General features: G+C 45.3%; 1 protein-coding gene across 1 annotated transcript; it reads right to left on the reverse strand.

Moving 5' to 3' along the window:
• Window positions 1-2,837: 2,837 nt before the first annotated feature.
• HCRT (hypocretin neuropeptide precursor) lies at window positions 2,838-13,888 on the reverse strand. The gene is made up of 2 exons (XM_061590190.1): window positions 13,819-13,888; window positions 2,838-3,468 (listed from the first exon to the last, which is right to left on the reverse strand). The coding sequence occupies exons 1-2, from the start codon at window positions 13,837-13,839 to the stop codon at window positions 3,037-3,039; spliced, it is 453 nt and encodes a 150-aa protein (XP_061446174.1). The 5' UTR covers window positions 13,840-13,888; the 3' UTR covers window positions 2,838-3,036.
• Between the last annotated feature and the right edge of the window lie 2,520 nt (window positions 13,889-16,408).

Consider the following 16,408-nt stretch of genomic DNA (forward strand, 5'->3'; position numbering starts at 1 on the left):
CAGCAGCAACAAACTCATCCCCCAGGCCCCCACACCACACGCTTCATCTTGTGCAGCGTAGGGACCACCAGGAAGACCTCATCTGCTGATCTTAAGGGATGGGCAGGTCACTTTGGAAGAAAGTGTTCTTGCAGATATTTGGGTCCAGGCTGTGTAGTGCTTAAAACTTAAAAATGAGCACCTTTAATTGGGCCTGGAAGACAACTGGCAACCAGTAAAACTGGTAATATGGCCCCTGCTAGCAACCTGGCCCCTGAATTTTGCACTAGTTGCAAATTTCTGGACCATCATTAAGGGCAGCTCCACATAGAGCACATTACAGTAGTCCACCTTGGAAGTGACCAGAGCATGAACAACCATGGCCAGGTTATCCCTATCCAGAAATGGCTGTAATTTGTTCTCCAGTCAAAGCTGGGCATGAGTGCTCCCTAGCCATTGAGGCCACCTGATCCTCAATAGACTATGGTTCCAGGATCATTCCCCAAACTACTCATCTGCTCCAGTGGTTTATAAATGTTTTTATATAAATATAAATAAATCCATAAATAGTGCCATAAGTTGCTGAGAGACCAACGATCAACAGGGTCACTCTCCTGACAAAGGTCATTGACCAGGGCAACCACCAGGGCAGTTTCAATCCCAAAGCAAGGCCTGAAGCCAGAATGAAATGGGTCTAGATAGGTAGTTTCATTCAAGAATGCCTGAAGCTGCCCCACTACTCCACCTCTCAAGCACTTTGCCCCAAATGGGGACATTAGTGATCAATCAATAGTTATCCAACACTTCTGGATCCAGGGAGGTCATCTTAGGGAGGGGACCCACCACTACTTCCTTCAGTGATGGCAGAACCACTCCTTCCTGCAGTGAGGCATTAATCACTTCCTGGGGAATAATAATAATAATGATCGTCATCCCCCAGTCAATCCCCTTCGGCTTGTTCTTACCAGCCAAGCAGCTTGTCCATGTCCTCATAGAATAATAGAATAGTAGAGTTGGAAGGGGCCTATAAGGTCATCAAGTCCAACCCCCTGCTCAATGCAGGAATCCAAATCAAAGCATTCCCGACAGATGACTGTCCAGCTGCCTCTTGAATGCCTCCAGTGTCGGAGAGCCCACTACCTCTCAAGGTAATTGATTCCATTGTCGTATGGCTCTAACAGTTAGGAAGTTTTTCCTGATGTCCAGTCGAAATCTGGCTTCCTGCAACTTGAGCCCATTATTCCGTGTCCTGCACTCTGAGACGATCGAAAAGAAATCCCAGCCCTCCTCTATGTGACAACCTTTAATGTACTTGAAGTGCTATCATATCTCCCTTTAGTCTTCTCTTCTCCAGGCTAGGAGGCTAGGGTACCCTCAGGCTAGGGTAACTGAACCTGCTCCAACAATGCTGGATCAGCCAGCACTCTGGATACCCCACAAAACCGAAGTGTAGTATCCCAATCCAACTGGATCTGAGCAACTTTCCTCTCAAAGGGCCTGGCAAATTTGTCACAGCTGGCCTGTGATGGGATAACCTCTTCATCCATCAGCACCTTGGACAGCTCTTTGAAAGTCCAGATTAAAACCCAGAGTGGATTTACTGCTCTGCTGACATCAGAACTGCCAGCCTCCACTGTCCCCAGTATATTAGAGAGCCATCTGGGCACCACAACATTGGAGAAGGTGCCTAGGAATTGTTCCATGATAAGACCTCAGTGGAAACAACAATGCTAACTGGAAAATCTCAAATTGGATTCCATAAGCCTTTGGAAGCAGACCATCTTAATGGGTACTGCCACTGCCAAATAAACTCTCACCAAATAATTATCTGTCCATCACTACCCCCTCCCCTCCATCAACAGAACACTGCTGCTTTCTCATCCTGTTGCAAAGATCAGAGCAAGGGTATGTCCTGCAACATGCATCCAGCCATTGCAATACTAAATAGCCCCATGGTTGTCATGGAGGCCATGAAGCCCTGAGCAGACACCATGATGGTAGTCTTGGCCTGGATGCTGAAGTTCCCCAACACCACAGTGGAGGGTTCTCCAGCCCTTTCAAGCATGTACAAAGTGTCTCTCATGACAGAGTCATTACCACCAGAGTCTAGATATGCATCTGGGATGAGGGGAGCACAACTTCCATTTAAGGACAAAGGCATAAAGGATAGGTTTTTCAATGGCTGTTAGCTGTGACAACAAAATGGAACCTCCCTCGGTAGAGGCAGTCCATCAGAGACTGCAGACAGATAACAGGGACAGCAGTGGCCTTCATGTCCTGTTTGTTCCCTAGAGATATTTAGTTTGCAGACACCATGGAAACAGAACATTGGACTAGCTCAGGGGGTGGGGCCTCTTTATCAGCCTGAGGGCCATATTCCCTCATGGCCAAACTTCTGGGGGCTACACACCTGTGGCAAACAGGGCCAGAGTCAAGAAGTGGATGCGATAACAGATGTGGCTCTTACAGTCGTACAGTAGGCTACACTCCAGCCACAAACAGTCAGAAGTTTCTTCTCTCTCTCTCTCTCTCTCTCTCTCTCTGTCTCCATCTAGGCAACAAAGAAGCATAATCAGAATTCAAAGATACATCCCAGCCAGGCAAATGCGCTTGCACATGGTGTGCAGCAGGGACAGTGAAGGGGCGTGGCTTGGAGATGGCCTGGTGAGAGTCCCATGGGCTGGATAGATAGACTTGAGGGCCACATTTGGCCCCTGGGCCTAAATGTTCCCCACACCTGGTCTAGATGGACCTCAGTTTGACTCAAAGTGCATTCTTATCTTCTTCATGTCATCAGCATCTCTCACACAGGCACTGACAGAGCAGCTATGAACATGATTGTGGCTTTATTTCAGGGAAAAAACACACCAGAGGATGAGGTGACAGATGTTTGAAAAGAGCTATTTACACAACAGGAGGGATTACATCACTGCCACCTCCGGTACAGCACCCAGCACCTGCCTGGCATTAAATAATAACCAATAGTGGTGATGATAGAAAGTAGAAGGGGCTCATACAGTCCCTTTGAAATGTTTTCTCTACTTGGACATCCACACCTTAGTAAGCGGCAGCAGCAGCACCAATCTTCCAGCCAGATGGCAAGTCCTTCTGAAGGGGTGCCAGGCAGCCGGCGGCAGGATCAGGCTCCACACTGTATGGCGCTGGTGTTAGCTGGGTGCTGCTGGGCACATCCTCCCTGTCCTCCGGTGCCAACTCACTCGCCCGCTTGCCCATGGTGAGGATCCCAGCAGCCTGGTTCTCTGAGCCATGCAAGAGGCGGTAGAGCCGGCTCTGGAAAGTCTTGCTGGCCATGGCGCTGCTCCGCTTGCCAAGGGTGAGGATGCCAGCAGCGTGGTTCCCCACACCATGGAGCAGCTCGAAGATGCGACATGAGCAGCTCTTTTGACGGCAACAGTCTGGCACGTCTTGCTTGGCCACGGCAAAGGAGCACAGGAGGAAGAGCAGGAGCAGCAAGGTGGTTCCCTGGATCTGAGGGGACGTAAAGTTGAGTCAGCAGTTTTCAAGCTCAGGGGAAGCTTTATAGTGAAAGGAGCCTCACAGTAGGGCCAGCCCTGTCATTAGACAGAGTGAGGCACCCACCTCAAGCACCAGATTTTGGAGTATAATGAAAAGGCAGCAGTTTGTTAGCTATTTAATGCAGTATTATTATAATTAACACAGCTGGTATAGCACAGTGGGGAGGAGAGCCTGGCTGGGAGTCCAGAGCCTGTGAGTTCAAATCCCCACTCATGTCTCCTGGGTGTCAAGGACCAGCTAAAGATCATCCCCACAGTGAGTGACTCAGGGGTTACGTGGCCTGCCACCTGTGCAGTTGTGGGCAAGCTGCATAGTCCCAAGGAGCCCAGTTGCCCCCCAGCAGGCAGTTGTAGACAAGGAAGGGGCTGGCTTGTGCAGCTGTGGCAAGCTGAGCAGGCCCTAGCCAGCTAGGGAGGACTAGTCTCAGAGGGAAGCAATGGTAACCCCCCCCAAATACCGCTTGCCATGCAAACCCTAGTCATAGGGTCACCATAAGTCGAGATTGACTTGAAGGCAGTCCATTTCTATTTTTTTATTATAATTAATTATAATTTTTTCCCACCAGGTCAGGGAGAGGTGTTTGTGGAATTTCCTGCCACAGATGTCAAAATAACTTGTCTGGCCTTGGGTACCACACATCTTTATTTGGGGAACATGGTGGCATTTGTCTTGCCAGTTATCTTGGGCCAGCCCTGCCCACCAGGAAGACGTTTTGATTACCAAGCCAGAGCTGTGAGATGGTTGGGAATGGCTCAATAAATTGAAATTATAGTTTGCAAAATTAAAAAAAAACTGTCATACTTTGTCAGAGGCAGTATGCTTCTGAACACCAGTTGCTGGAAACTGCGGAAGAGAAGAGTCCTGTTGTACTCAGATCCTGCTGGCGGGGTTTCCGTTAGCATCTGGTTGTCCACTGTGACAGCAGGTGCTGAACTAGAAGAGCCACTGGCCTGATCAAGCAGGTTCTTCTTATGTTCTTCTGAATGTGCCATATTTTCAATTACAGTCCTCCTAACTCAAATTTTATTCTTGTTTGTGGATACTGCCAGACTGAGAGTTTTAGAATAACAGTACAATTAATTTTGGGATGTTAACATGACTGTAAAAGTGGGGGACACACCATAAAACCCTATTGTCTTAAGTGTCCCTCAAAATACAAATAAAATATATTTTAAAATTCCAGAATTAAGGATCCATTTTTCAAAAATCTCCCCCACCTCAACCAGTGCTCAGTTCAGGAATACAAGCTAAAGCATACCTGACAGGTGGTGTCAAGCTGCCTCTTGAATGCTGCCAGTTTTGGACAGCCCACCACCTCCCTGGGTAATTGTTTCCATTGTCGTACTACTCTGACAGCTAGGAATGTTTTTCCTGATGTTCAGTTGAAATCTGGCTTCCTGTAACTTGAGCCCATTATTCTGTGTCCTGCACTCTGGGACAATCAAGAAGAGATTCCAGCCCTCCTCTGTTTGACAGCCTTTCAAGTACTTGAGGAGTGCTATATCTCCCCTTAGTCTTCTTTCTTCAAGGCTAAATATGCCTGGTTCTTTCAGTCTCCCCTCATAGGACATTGTTTCCAGTTCCCTGTTCATCCTTGGTGCCCTCCTCTGAAACTCTTCCAGTTTGTCTGCTTCCTTCCTAAAGTGTGATGTCTAGAACTGGACACAGTATTCAAAATGAGGCATAACCATTGCCGAATAGTGGGGAACTAATACTTCATGTGATTTGGAAGCTATACTTCTGTTAATGCAGCCTAAAATAGCATTTGCCTTTTTTGTAGCCCAGTTACACTGTTGGCTCATATTCATCTTATGATCAACAACAATTCCAAGATCCTTCTCACATGTAGTATTGCTGAGCCAAGTATTCCTCTTATGACTGTGCACTTGTCTTCTTTTTCCAAGGTGTAGAACTTTGCACTTATCCTGGTTAAATTTCATTCTGTTGTTTTCAGTTCAATGCTCCAGCCTGTCAAGATCTGTTTGGATTTTGTTTCTATCTTCCAGGGTATTAGCTATCCCTCTCAATTTTGTATCATCTGCAGATTTGATAAGCATTCCCTGCACCTCCTCATCCAAGTCATTAATAAAAATGTTGAAGAGCACTGGCCCCAGACTGAGTCCTGCAGTACCCTGCTCATTACCTCGCCCCATTTTGAGAAGGGACCATTGATAGTACTACAATTCTGTTGCCAACTGTGGATCTGCCTGATTGTTGTTCCATCCAGCCCACATTTAGCCAGCTTGCCAATCAGAATATCATGGGGCACTTTCTCAAAACCTTTGCTGAAGTCGAGATATATTATGTCCACAGCATTTCCACAGTCTACCAGGGAGGTTACCCAATCAAAAGCCAAGATAAATTTAGTCTGGCAGGATTTGTTCTTGACAAATTATGTTGGTTTCTAGTAATCACTGCATTGTTTTCAAGGTGTTTATCAACTGACTGCTTAATAATCTGCTCCAGAATCTTCCCAGGAATTGATGTCAGACTGACTCGTCTGTATCTCACACTAAATGTGCAGTTTTAAAAATTTAGCTGACTTGATAAATGATAGCATCTGGAAATGAGGCAAGCTACAATTACAATTTTACAGGGATGTACGAAGTCTCATGTGAACCTGACAGCCTTTCAGACTAGCAATACAGATCCTGTTCTCTGTTCTTCTACCAGGAAGCATGAGAGAAATGGGGCCTTTTTAGTGGCGGAGCTCCCCAGCTGTAGAGATCCATCATGTTCCCTCTTCACCCATTTTTTTAAATTGAGGACTTTCTTGCACCACTCAGCATTTAGTTATTTGATGTAGGTCATGGGGTAGGGAACCTGTGGCCCTCCAGATGTTGGTGGAACTCCCTCCCATCATCATTGTCCACTAGCCATACTGGCTGGGGCTGATGGGAGTTGGGAGTCCAAACACATCTGGAGGCCCACAGGCTCCTCATCTCTGATGTAGATTTTAACTTTATTTATTTATTTATTTAAAAAGTTTATATCCTGCTTCAGTTCCAAAGAATTCTAAGCGGCCAAAACAATAACATAGTGCAAACACATTATACAATATATAAAAAATATAAATTATCTCTCACATTACAATTCAAAAGCTAACCGAAATAAAAAGGTCTTAACTTGGCGACGAAAACTAATTAAAGAGGGGGAAGAACGAATTTCCTGCGGAAGAGAATTCCAAAGAGTTGGTGCTACCACCGAAAACGATCTATTCCTAATACCAGTCCGATGAATTTGGGAAAAAGAAGGAATATTAAGGCCGGGGTCTAATGAAGATCTTAAAGAACGAGCAGGCTCATAAAACAAAATACGATTTGAAAGATAACTAGGGCCTGAACCAGATAAAGCTCTAAACGTTAAAACCAGGATTTTAAACTGAACTCAATAAGAAATTGGAAGCCAGTGTAGTTGTTTTAGGAGCAGAGTAGTGTGAACTCGCCAACCTGCTCCTATTAACATCCTGGCAGCCGCTCTTTGGACTAATTTCAGTTGACGAAGTATTTTAAGGGGAAGTCCAGTATAAAGCGAGTTACAATAGTCTAACTTAGACGTAACCAAGGCATGGGTAACCGTGGTTAGGTCAGAGAGTTCCAGAAAAGGGCGCAATTGGCGAACCAATTTTAGGCGGGCAAAGGCACTTCTGGAAGTTGCTAAGACATGGGCCTCCAAAGTCAAGGCCGAATCCAGAAGGACACCCAAACTACGAACCTGGGTCTTTAAAGGGAGGAAAACTCCATCTAATAACGGTACATTCCCTATTTGCAACTTGGTTCGGTGCCCAACCACCAGCACCTCTGTTTTATCTGGGTTCAATTTCAGCTTATTCTGTGTCATCCAGGTCTTAACTGCTGTTAGACAATTATTTAAAGGAAGGATGGCATCTTTCATATCCGGAGGGAAGGAAAAATAAAGCTGGGTGTCATCAGCATATTGGTGAAACTGAATTCCAAACCTCCGGATAATCTCTCCCAGCGGTTTCATGTAAATGTTAAACAGCATCGGTGAAAGCACCGAGCCTTGTGGTACTCCGCATGACAACGGCCAGGGATCAGAGCTAAAATCCCCAAATAGTACTCTCTGTGATCTGCCCTCCAAGAAAGAGCGGAGCCACTGAAAAACAGTGCCTCGTAAGCCCATCTCGGAGAGGCGGCCCAAGAGAATGTCATGGTCGATCGTGTCAAACGCTGCTGAAAGATCAAGAAGGACTAACAAATAAACTTTCCCCTTGTCTAACTCTCTCTGGAGGTCATCCACTAAGGCCACCAATACGGTCTCAGTTCCATGACCCGGCCTAAAACCAGATTGAGATGAGTCGTAGTAATCTGTCAGCTCCAGGAAACTCTGGAGCTGAGAGGCCACCACTTTCTCAATAATTTTACTTAAAAAAGGTAAGTTGGACACGGGACGGAAACTATCTAAACTGGAAGGGTTCAAAGAAGGCTTTTTTAATAAGGGAATGACAATTGCTTCCTTTAGGCTGCCTGGAAGGTGGCCTTGTTGGAGGGAAGCATTGATCACCTCACTGATCCGGTCTGCGAGTCCCTTTCTGGACTGTTTTATAATCCAGGAGGGACATGGGTCTAGTGAACACATGGTGGGTCTCATCCCTTCCAAAAGATTATCTATATCAGCGGGATGGATGAGCTGAAATGAGTCTAAAGTGGAAGAACAGATAGTAACTGTAGTAGAGGGCATAGCATCGATTACACATTATTAGTATCAAGATCAGAACGAATCTGGGCAACTATAGTACTAAAATATGTGGCTAGTTCTTGGCAACGGGAGGCAGAATGATCGAAATTCGGCTTATGTTGGTCTTGATTAAGCAAGTCCTCAACCACCTGGAAGAGTTCTTTTGGTCGGCTGTCGGCAGACGAAATGGCAGCCGAGAAAAAGGCTCTTTGTGCCGTAGATCTAGATGTCATATAATGCTTCAAAAAGTTCTTGGCCTGAAGTTGGTCAAAAAGGCTCCGTGTCTTCAGCCAACGACGCTCTAAGCCCCTGTAAGTCCGTTTCATATCTGCCAATTCCTTAGAAAACCATGGGGCCACCTTAGATCGAGAGTGAGTAAGTGGACGTAAAGGGGCAATAGCATCTATACTTGCTGATGTTGGCTTTTTAATCTTTTATTGCTCTTTGCTTAAATTATTAAATTTAGATGGACCAGTAGTCTGACGTATTATAAGGCAGCTCCCTGTGTTCCTCAATATCTCCTTCTCCCATCAGCCCGAGCCCTCCTAAACTGTTATGCTAAAAAGCTCTGACTAGCATTTTCAGAATATTATCTTTACTGTGATCATTTCACCTTTCTTTCTAAATCGTATTGGCTCTCAGTCATGTTGTGTAACAACTTCAAGGTTCTGGTCCTCATTTTTGTTAAAGCTCCCACCCTCCTAGCCCCTACTTCATTGCACACATGTAGGCCTGAACTAAGCATTTGGGACAAAGGCATGGGAACTCAAGATGCCATTTTCCCTCTACAAAGCAGCAGGGTGATTTGCAAGGGAGAAGTGGTGTCTACTTAACCCTTCCCTCCACCACCATTACAAAACCCTCCCTTTTCACTCATCACTTTGTAGCAGAAAACAGCTGCTTGGGATCCCAATTCTGTGTTTATCCCTGAATAGTCTCACCCAGAGCTTGGAAACGTTACTTTTTTGAACAACTCCCATCAGCCCAGTCTAGTGACCATGCTGGCTGGGGCTGATGGGAGTTGTAGTTCAAAAAAGTAACTTTTCCAAGCTCTGGTCTCACCCTCACAGTAGTGTAGTGGTAATTTCAGAAATGCAAGGTCCCTTCAAGATAGTCACAGCCATGCCCCCTCACAACCACACCCCGTTTTCCATTTCCTCTCATCTCTTTCCTCTCTATGTCATTTCCAAGTCCATATTTCATTACAACAGACATTCTCTAGGAGCCAATCAGCATGAAAGGAGGGGCTGTGTTAGCTACTGAGAAGAGTCTTCTCAGTGGCTGACTCACCTACTTTCACTCTGATGATCTCCAATCAGCACAAAAGGACAAGGACTCTTCTCAGAGGCTAAAATACTCTCCTACCATGCTGATTGTTCATTCATAGGGACCTGGCTGGGACCCTGCTCCCCAAAAAGTAAGGCGTCTACAACCTCACATAACATTAGACAACTACACCCCTGCACCCTTAGATAGATTTGTGACTGGCCTGATGATCACATCATGAACGTCTCTCTGATGGGATTGTTGTGCATCTAATGAGAAATATAGATAGCCTGTTATAGCTTGATGGGGAGGAGTCTGTTGTCGTGGTAATGTGGATACCAAAGACCTTAGGAAATGTAGGCGAGAAGACCTGAAAGGCAAATTCAGCATGCTAAGCAGGAGGCTGATGTCCAGAGACTCATTTTCAGAATGTGCAAAGATGGCTAGACAGCAAAGCGGCCTCACCATTAGGCAGTGTGAAATGTTTGCCTCCAGCAGCAGATGCTGGGGGTAGGGGTCCATCTTTGCCTCCTTCAGCAAAAAGTCTTGAGCCAGCCCTGGTTGTGGGGTCTCAATGCACAGATGGGAAGATAATCTCTGGTCAACCCCAGCCAGTATTTTGTGGGAGGGATTCAAGCACATGCCGGAAATCTAGGTTTGCAGAATGAATGTGGATTACAGCGTTCTGTTGCTCTAGCGCAGGTGTGGGGATTTCCCCCCCTCCAAATGTTGCTGAACTACATCTCCCATCATCCCTGGCCATTGGCTATGATTGCTAGGGCTGATGGGAGTTGTAGTTCAGCAACATCTGGAGGGCCAAAGGTTTCCTACACCTGCCCTAGCGCAATAAATCCACCTTTTTTTTAAAAAAAATGTCCTTTTTGCAGTTAGGAAAGTGACAGGAAATGCACTGAAAAGTGTGGGATGAACAAATTATTAACTGAAAGGTGTAGAAACACTGCACAAGCAAATCAGGACAAATGCTCATTGTTGTATAACCACCTTGCAAACAACCCCAAACAATGCTCAATAAAGACTGGACTTAGTTTAACCTCTGAGTAAACTTTGTGCAAGCAAATTAATGAATGCTCAATAAACAGACCATCTAGAGAAACTCTCTGAAAGCAAGTGTATTGTGTTTGGTTCTGGTTGCCTACCCTCAAAAGGAATGCTGTAGAGATGGGAAAGTTTCAGAAAAGGGCCATCAAAATGATCAAAGGGATGGAGCAACTGCTCTGTGAGGAAATATTACAACATTTGAGTCGTTTTAGTTTAAAGGCAAGTAACAGAAAACATGATAGTGGTGTATAAAGTTTAAGTATGCATGATGTGGAGAAAGTGGATAGAGAAAAGTTTTTCTCTCTCTCTCATAACACTAGAACTTGGAGATATCCAATGAAGCTGAATACTGGAAGATTCAGGGCAGACACAAGAAAGTACTTCTTCACAAAGCGCATAAATCAAATAATAAATAATAAATAGTTAAAGTATGGAATTGACTCTCACAACAGGCAGTAATGGGCCAGCCACCACTTTGGATGGCTTTAAAAGAAGATTAGACAAATTCATGCAGAATAAGGCTATCAATGGCTACTAGCCACAGTGGCTATGTTCCACTCCACTGTCGGAAACAGTAAATCTCTGAATGCCAGTTGCTGGAAGCTGCAGGAGGGGAGAGTGCTATTGCACTTGGGTTCTGTTTTCGGGCTTCCTATAGGCATCTGGCTGGCCACTGTGAGAACAGGATGCTGGACTAGATGGGCCTGATCTAGCAGGGCTCAGTTAAGGCTTGGATTTTGTAGTCATTGGATAAGGGGAGTCTGTTTTGAAGAGACTGGCTCCACTTGAACTAAAACTGAACTAGGCTGTTGACACCTAAAATTGAAAAAGGTTGCAGAGCAGTTTTAAAATTGGGGAAACTGAGAGGTTCTTGAGGACTCATCCCTTCAAGATGATGCTCCAAATATTCAAAATACCTCAAAGCAAGGACAGAATAGAAGTTGGTAACAAACAAAAACTAATGAATGCAAATCAAAAGTCCAAAAGGTCAGAGAAAATATTACACGATGAAAATGGAAATGGACGGCCTGCAAGTCGATCCCGACTTATGGCTACCCTATGAATAGGATTTTCATGGTAAGTGATATTCAGAGGGGGTTTACCATTGCCTCCTTCTGAGGCTACTTGATAGGATATTTAAAAAGGGATGCAATATATTGGTGTTAAGATTCTAATGTGAAAAGCTTGAAAGCAAAGATTAGGTGAATTAGTGCAAAGCGCCTACTGTTCACACGAGCGATTGGTTGGGATAACCTTCATAACACAGAGAGGCTCGGAGGGTTGTAACGAGATCTAGGGCCTTTTCAGTGGTGGCCCCCGAACTATGGTATAGTCTTTCTGATGAGGTGCGCCTGGCGCCTACACTTCTATCTTTTCGGCGCCAGGTTAAAACCTTTTTATTTTCCCAGGCATTTTAACATATTTTATTGTTGTTAATATATACCAGGCTGTTAAATGTTTAAAATGTATGTTTTTAATGTTTCTATTGTCATTTTATTGTATTGTACTTACTCTATGCTGTGCACCGCCCAGAGAGCCTCTGGCTTTGAGCGGTATAAAAATGGAATAAAATAAATAAATAAATAAATATACAACTACAAATTAACATCTGAGGGCCGAACTAAGTGAAAATGTGTCTTTGCATTTAACAGTCCAGTTTTTTAAAATGCAATTAACATCCTCTTGATGACAATGGGAGAGTTCCTCCCAATGCAAATACTAGCTTCAGAGGAGGGATTTTTGCCTGGTGCTAAAAGACAGAATAAAGATATAATAAGCATATCAAAAACTTGATATATCAAGGATGCAATTATCCTTGCATATAATGTCTGTAGAGAGGCAAGGTAGGTCATACTGGAGGTGGAATTGCTGGGCATAGAGTCCAATCAACTAGAATTTTTTAAAAGAAACAAAACTTCTTCATAGAATCAGGGTGTGTAGAAATAACAAGCAAAACTAAATAATATAAGAGCAAGGGGCATTATATAACACTCCCTCCTGCCTGGATACAAACTCTGATGGCGACCAGACAGCAGGGAGGTAGTCAAGACATGAAAATGTTGTAATAATGGGTCATTTCAATTATCTTAATTTTGATTGGGGAAATACACATGCAAAGAGACAACATTTCTAGAGAGGATAATTTTGATGTAAGATCTACTGGTCTCTGGGGTCCCTTCCTGTTTACTGAGTTTTTATTCTGTTTGCACCAAGTTTGCCGGGAGGTTAAAACACATCACTTGTTTACTGAGCATTCATTCAAACTTGTTTGTTGGGAGGTTATACCTGTGTTGCATCAAGCTATAATTATCCCACACTTTCCAATGCCTTTCCAGTCAGTGCCCTTATTGCAAAAAGTCTAGTCTGAGGTGGTGGGTGTTGCATAAAAGTACCAAATCAACTATAACTGCACTTAAATTCCATCTGAAAATACCAAGTTTGGAAGGCTCCTGGCCCCTGGGTGATTTGCAGTAGATTTGATTGGCAAGGATTTTAACTTTCCAATAATTTTAACAATAGCAAGTAAAACTGCAAATAAAAAAACCCTTCTTCTCCGACTTGGCTGACCTTGCGCTATTGGCTTATTTCTTATCTCTCACCTGTTCCATGCAAGCATACTTGATGTAGACTCATTTTGTTGCCTTTCTTCAATCCCATAACATGCTTCCTCTCTCTGTGCCCTGGACATCTTCCACTTCTCTGTACAGCTAAGTGCAAGCCCTCTCCTCCGCAAGTCCCTCCTCAAGACCATTACTGCAAAGTCCTTCCTGAATCATCCAAACATCACCTTACTTTTCCCTCTGCCAATTCATTCCTTTGCTTGCCCAGCTTGGCCCTCTCCTCCATCCTGTCCCTTTAAATTAGTTTGGAAGCCCTCTGAGCAGAGGTGGCATTGGGTTTTTTCTCCGTGCAGCTCTTCTCTTGCCATACAGCAGCAGCGGTAGAACATGACCGAGGGCCATTAGGGGAAACAACATATCATATAGACGATATTTTCTTTTGCACAATTAAGTTGATGCCAGCTTTAGAGCCTCACAAAGAAAGCTCTGTCTGATGAGTATTGTGACACTCAAAAAGTTTCATCTTGAATCCTCTTTAAAAACCTGCTTTGTATTTCTCCTCTTTCTGACAAGATTGCATTGACCAGTACTGCTTGGTTTTGGTTTCCTTCTAAGGGGTTTCCTAGCTTATCTCTCTTCACCCCAGGTTTGCATTTCCAACCCAGCATTATGTGATCTCCTCAGATTTGGTCCAGCTAGAGAGGGACATGATAGTTACCTTCATGTTGCGGCTCTCCATAGTCTTGGGTATCTTCAAGGCCCCAAGCAGGCTTGTGTCATGACCTTCCAGGGGCGACACTGCAAGCAAATGCCAGAGGAAGTGGACCATTTATAGGGCCAGGTTCTATGCAGGCATCAGGTGCCTTGTTTGTTCCCATACATGACATCCCTCCCCCTTGGCAGTGCCAAAAATAACACTCTCCCCACCATCCCCTGAAGCAGGATCTGAAAAGGGACGATTCTTTTGTACACAGTCTCTTGGAGACAAGCTAAGACATCCACCTGCCTTTGTCACTTTTCCTCCGTTAACAAACCCATGACTATCAGAGGAACCAGACAGCCACTTATGAGCCACAAAAGCAGCTGACGACTAGGCCGAGATAATGAGACAGACTGCACTTGTTAGCCTAGGCCCATTAGGCTAATTATCTCAAAAACATGGACCCAAAAGCTAGCAGTGCCCCCTTTTTGTTGTCCAGCCTGGGCACGTGGCATTGGCACACTTCCACAGAGGGGCACATGCCTCTTTGGAGACCAAAGGGAGCTCCCCCTCTGCTCCCAGCCCTTGGCTTTAAGGGGATGCAGTACCTTCATATGATCCTTCCTCCTAGCTATACCTCTTAGATCCCAACCTGGAAGAAATAGGCCCTCAAATTTTAATTGGTGGCTCACAGAGATCTTTCAGGGACTGTGAATCAATGTACAACTTTTAATGGCACAGAAATTCACCTGCTAAATTTGTTTGTCAGGTCACTGTTAAAGATAAAAAGCACTTGGGGGAGAGGTGGCAGTTCCATTCTAACTTCTTCTCTGTTGCAGGTAGCCCCATTAACTTCCTGCATCCATTAAAAAACGTATTGTGCTAGAAGCCATAAGCAAACTGAACTTGCTTGTGTTGAGCTTTCAGCAATGGGTTGATGCGGGCAAGAGGTGAGATGCCCCTCCAGGGAAGATCCAGAAGGGCATAGATCCCAAGTATGGATAATATAGGAACCAAGGATCTACCTAGACATAACAGCATGTATGACCCACATGTGAGGACACAGGTTATGCTGGACAGGCACACAGAGGAGTATATGTGTTATGTGTGTGTGTCCTACCCGAACCCGAAGAACTTAGACTCAGCTGTAGTTTTTCTCTTTTATTGAAGTAAGAGAAAGTTTCAGTTCAGAGCGCTTCATGAATCTACCTACACCTTACTCAGAACTCAGCATCCCCCTCTAGCTAACTAGGCACAACTTGGGGGCAATAAGACGTTGACTCAGCAACTAACCCTTCCCCCTTGCCCTGCTTAAGTAAGGCTGGGTGGGCTCCCTGCTTGCAGTCATTGCTGAAGGCGTGTGCGTAAGCACAGGCTCCTCTTAAGCTGAGACTGTTGAATCTCCTGCCGCATTCGCCTCCTGGACTGGAGCGAAGGTGGGGCCTCGGTCTCTGTCCCGTCCTCACCCTCGGCGGAGAACTGTCCGGTGACAGTGTGGGTACTGGGAGAGGGTCCTCATCAGGCGGACGGGCGAGCGGCTGGTCTGGTGGATTCTCCAGGGGGCTGTCTGGGACTGCTGGAGGTGATCCGTCAACATCTGGAGCAGGGGCCGCTTCATTGTCCCTTCTCCCACTGGAACATCCCAGTCCATGTCCTTCTCGCCCTCCTCCTGCTGGCCGGTCCACAGAGGAATTTAAAGATAGGGAAGTGGTGGATGAGGAGAGGATGAAGAACTTTTCCCTCCCCCCATCTCCTTCCCCTTGCCCCTGGTTGCTCTTCTTGCAGTGGTGTTTGGTTTTAGAGGCAGAAAAGCAGCTGGGGGGTAGGTTAGAGAAGAGAAAGAGTAGGCAGAGAAAGGGTTCAGTACCACCAACCTCCTACTCACCCTTTTTCAACACAAGTTAGCACCCCGTCCTGCACTTTGTATCTGATGGTGACCAGTGTCCTGAACATGGGCCCTCTCCTGTCATAGGAACACAGGAAGCTGCCTTGTATCGAGTCAGAGCATTGGTCACATGGACCAATGCTACTGAGCTACAGTATCGCCAACATGGACAGGCAGCAGCTCTCCAGGATTTCAGGCAGGGGACATTCCCAGCTCTACCTGATGCCTGGGATTGAACCCGAGACCTTCTGCATGCGAAGCAGATGCTCCACGGCTGGATCCTGAATCGGCAGCAGAAGCAGCCTAGATTACAGAGACTCCAAGCAGTTACTGTGAATTTGTTTTTGGTCTCTTGTTCCTTAAATAAACTCTCACCAGTGAAAGCCACACTTAAAAGATTTGGATACCTACCATGACACCTATACCTACACAATGCTGTTAGCACAGTAAGGGCGTGACATCCCCTTAGCCCAGTACTATCTACTCAGGAGCAGCAGCAAGGTCTCAGGCCAGAGTGTTCGTACCACCTATTCCCTGCTTCTTTTATTTGGAGATGCTATGGTACAGTACATGTTATGCATACAAAGCATATACTCTGCTACTGAGCTATGGCCCCTCCCTTACTGTTAGGGTTAATTTAGGCGTCAAATATCATGCATTTGTCCTATTTGCATACATTCTTCACTAAGGTAAGAGAATAACCCCAATGTACTCCTCCTCTTT

The sequence above is a fragment of the Rhineura floridana genome, chromosome 11, assembly GCF_030035675.1.
Source record: "Rhineura floridana isolate rRhiFlo1 chromosome 11, rRhiFlo1.hap2, whole genome shotgun sequence".
Classification (NCBI taxonomy): Eukaryota; Metazoa; Chordata; class Lepidosauria; order Squamata; family Rhineuridae; genus Rhineura; species Rhineura floridana.

Coding starts and splice junctions, on each gene's coding strand:
- HCRT (XM_061590190.1), bottom strand. CDS start 13,839: ATGGAGAGCCGCAACATGAAG. Junction 3,469..13,818: donor TGGAGAGCCGCAACATGAAG/GTAACTATCATG, acceptor ACGTCCCCTCAG/ATCCAGGGAACCACCTTGCT.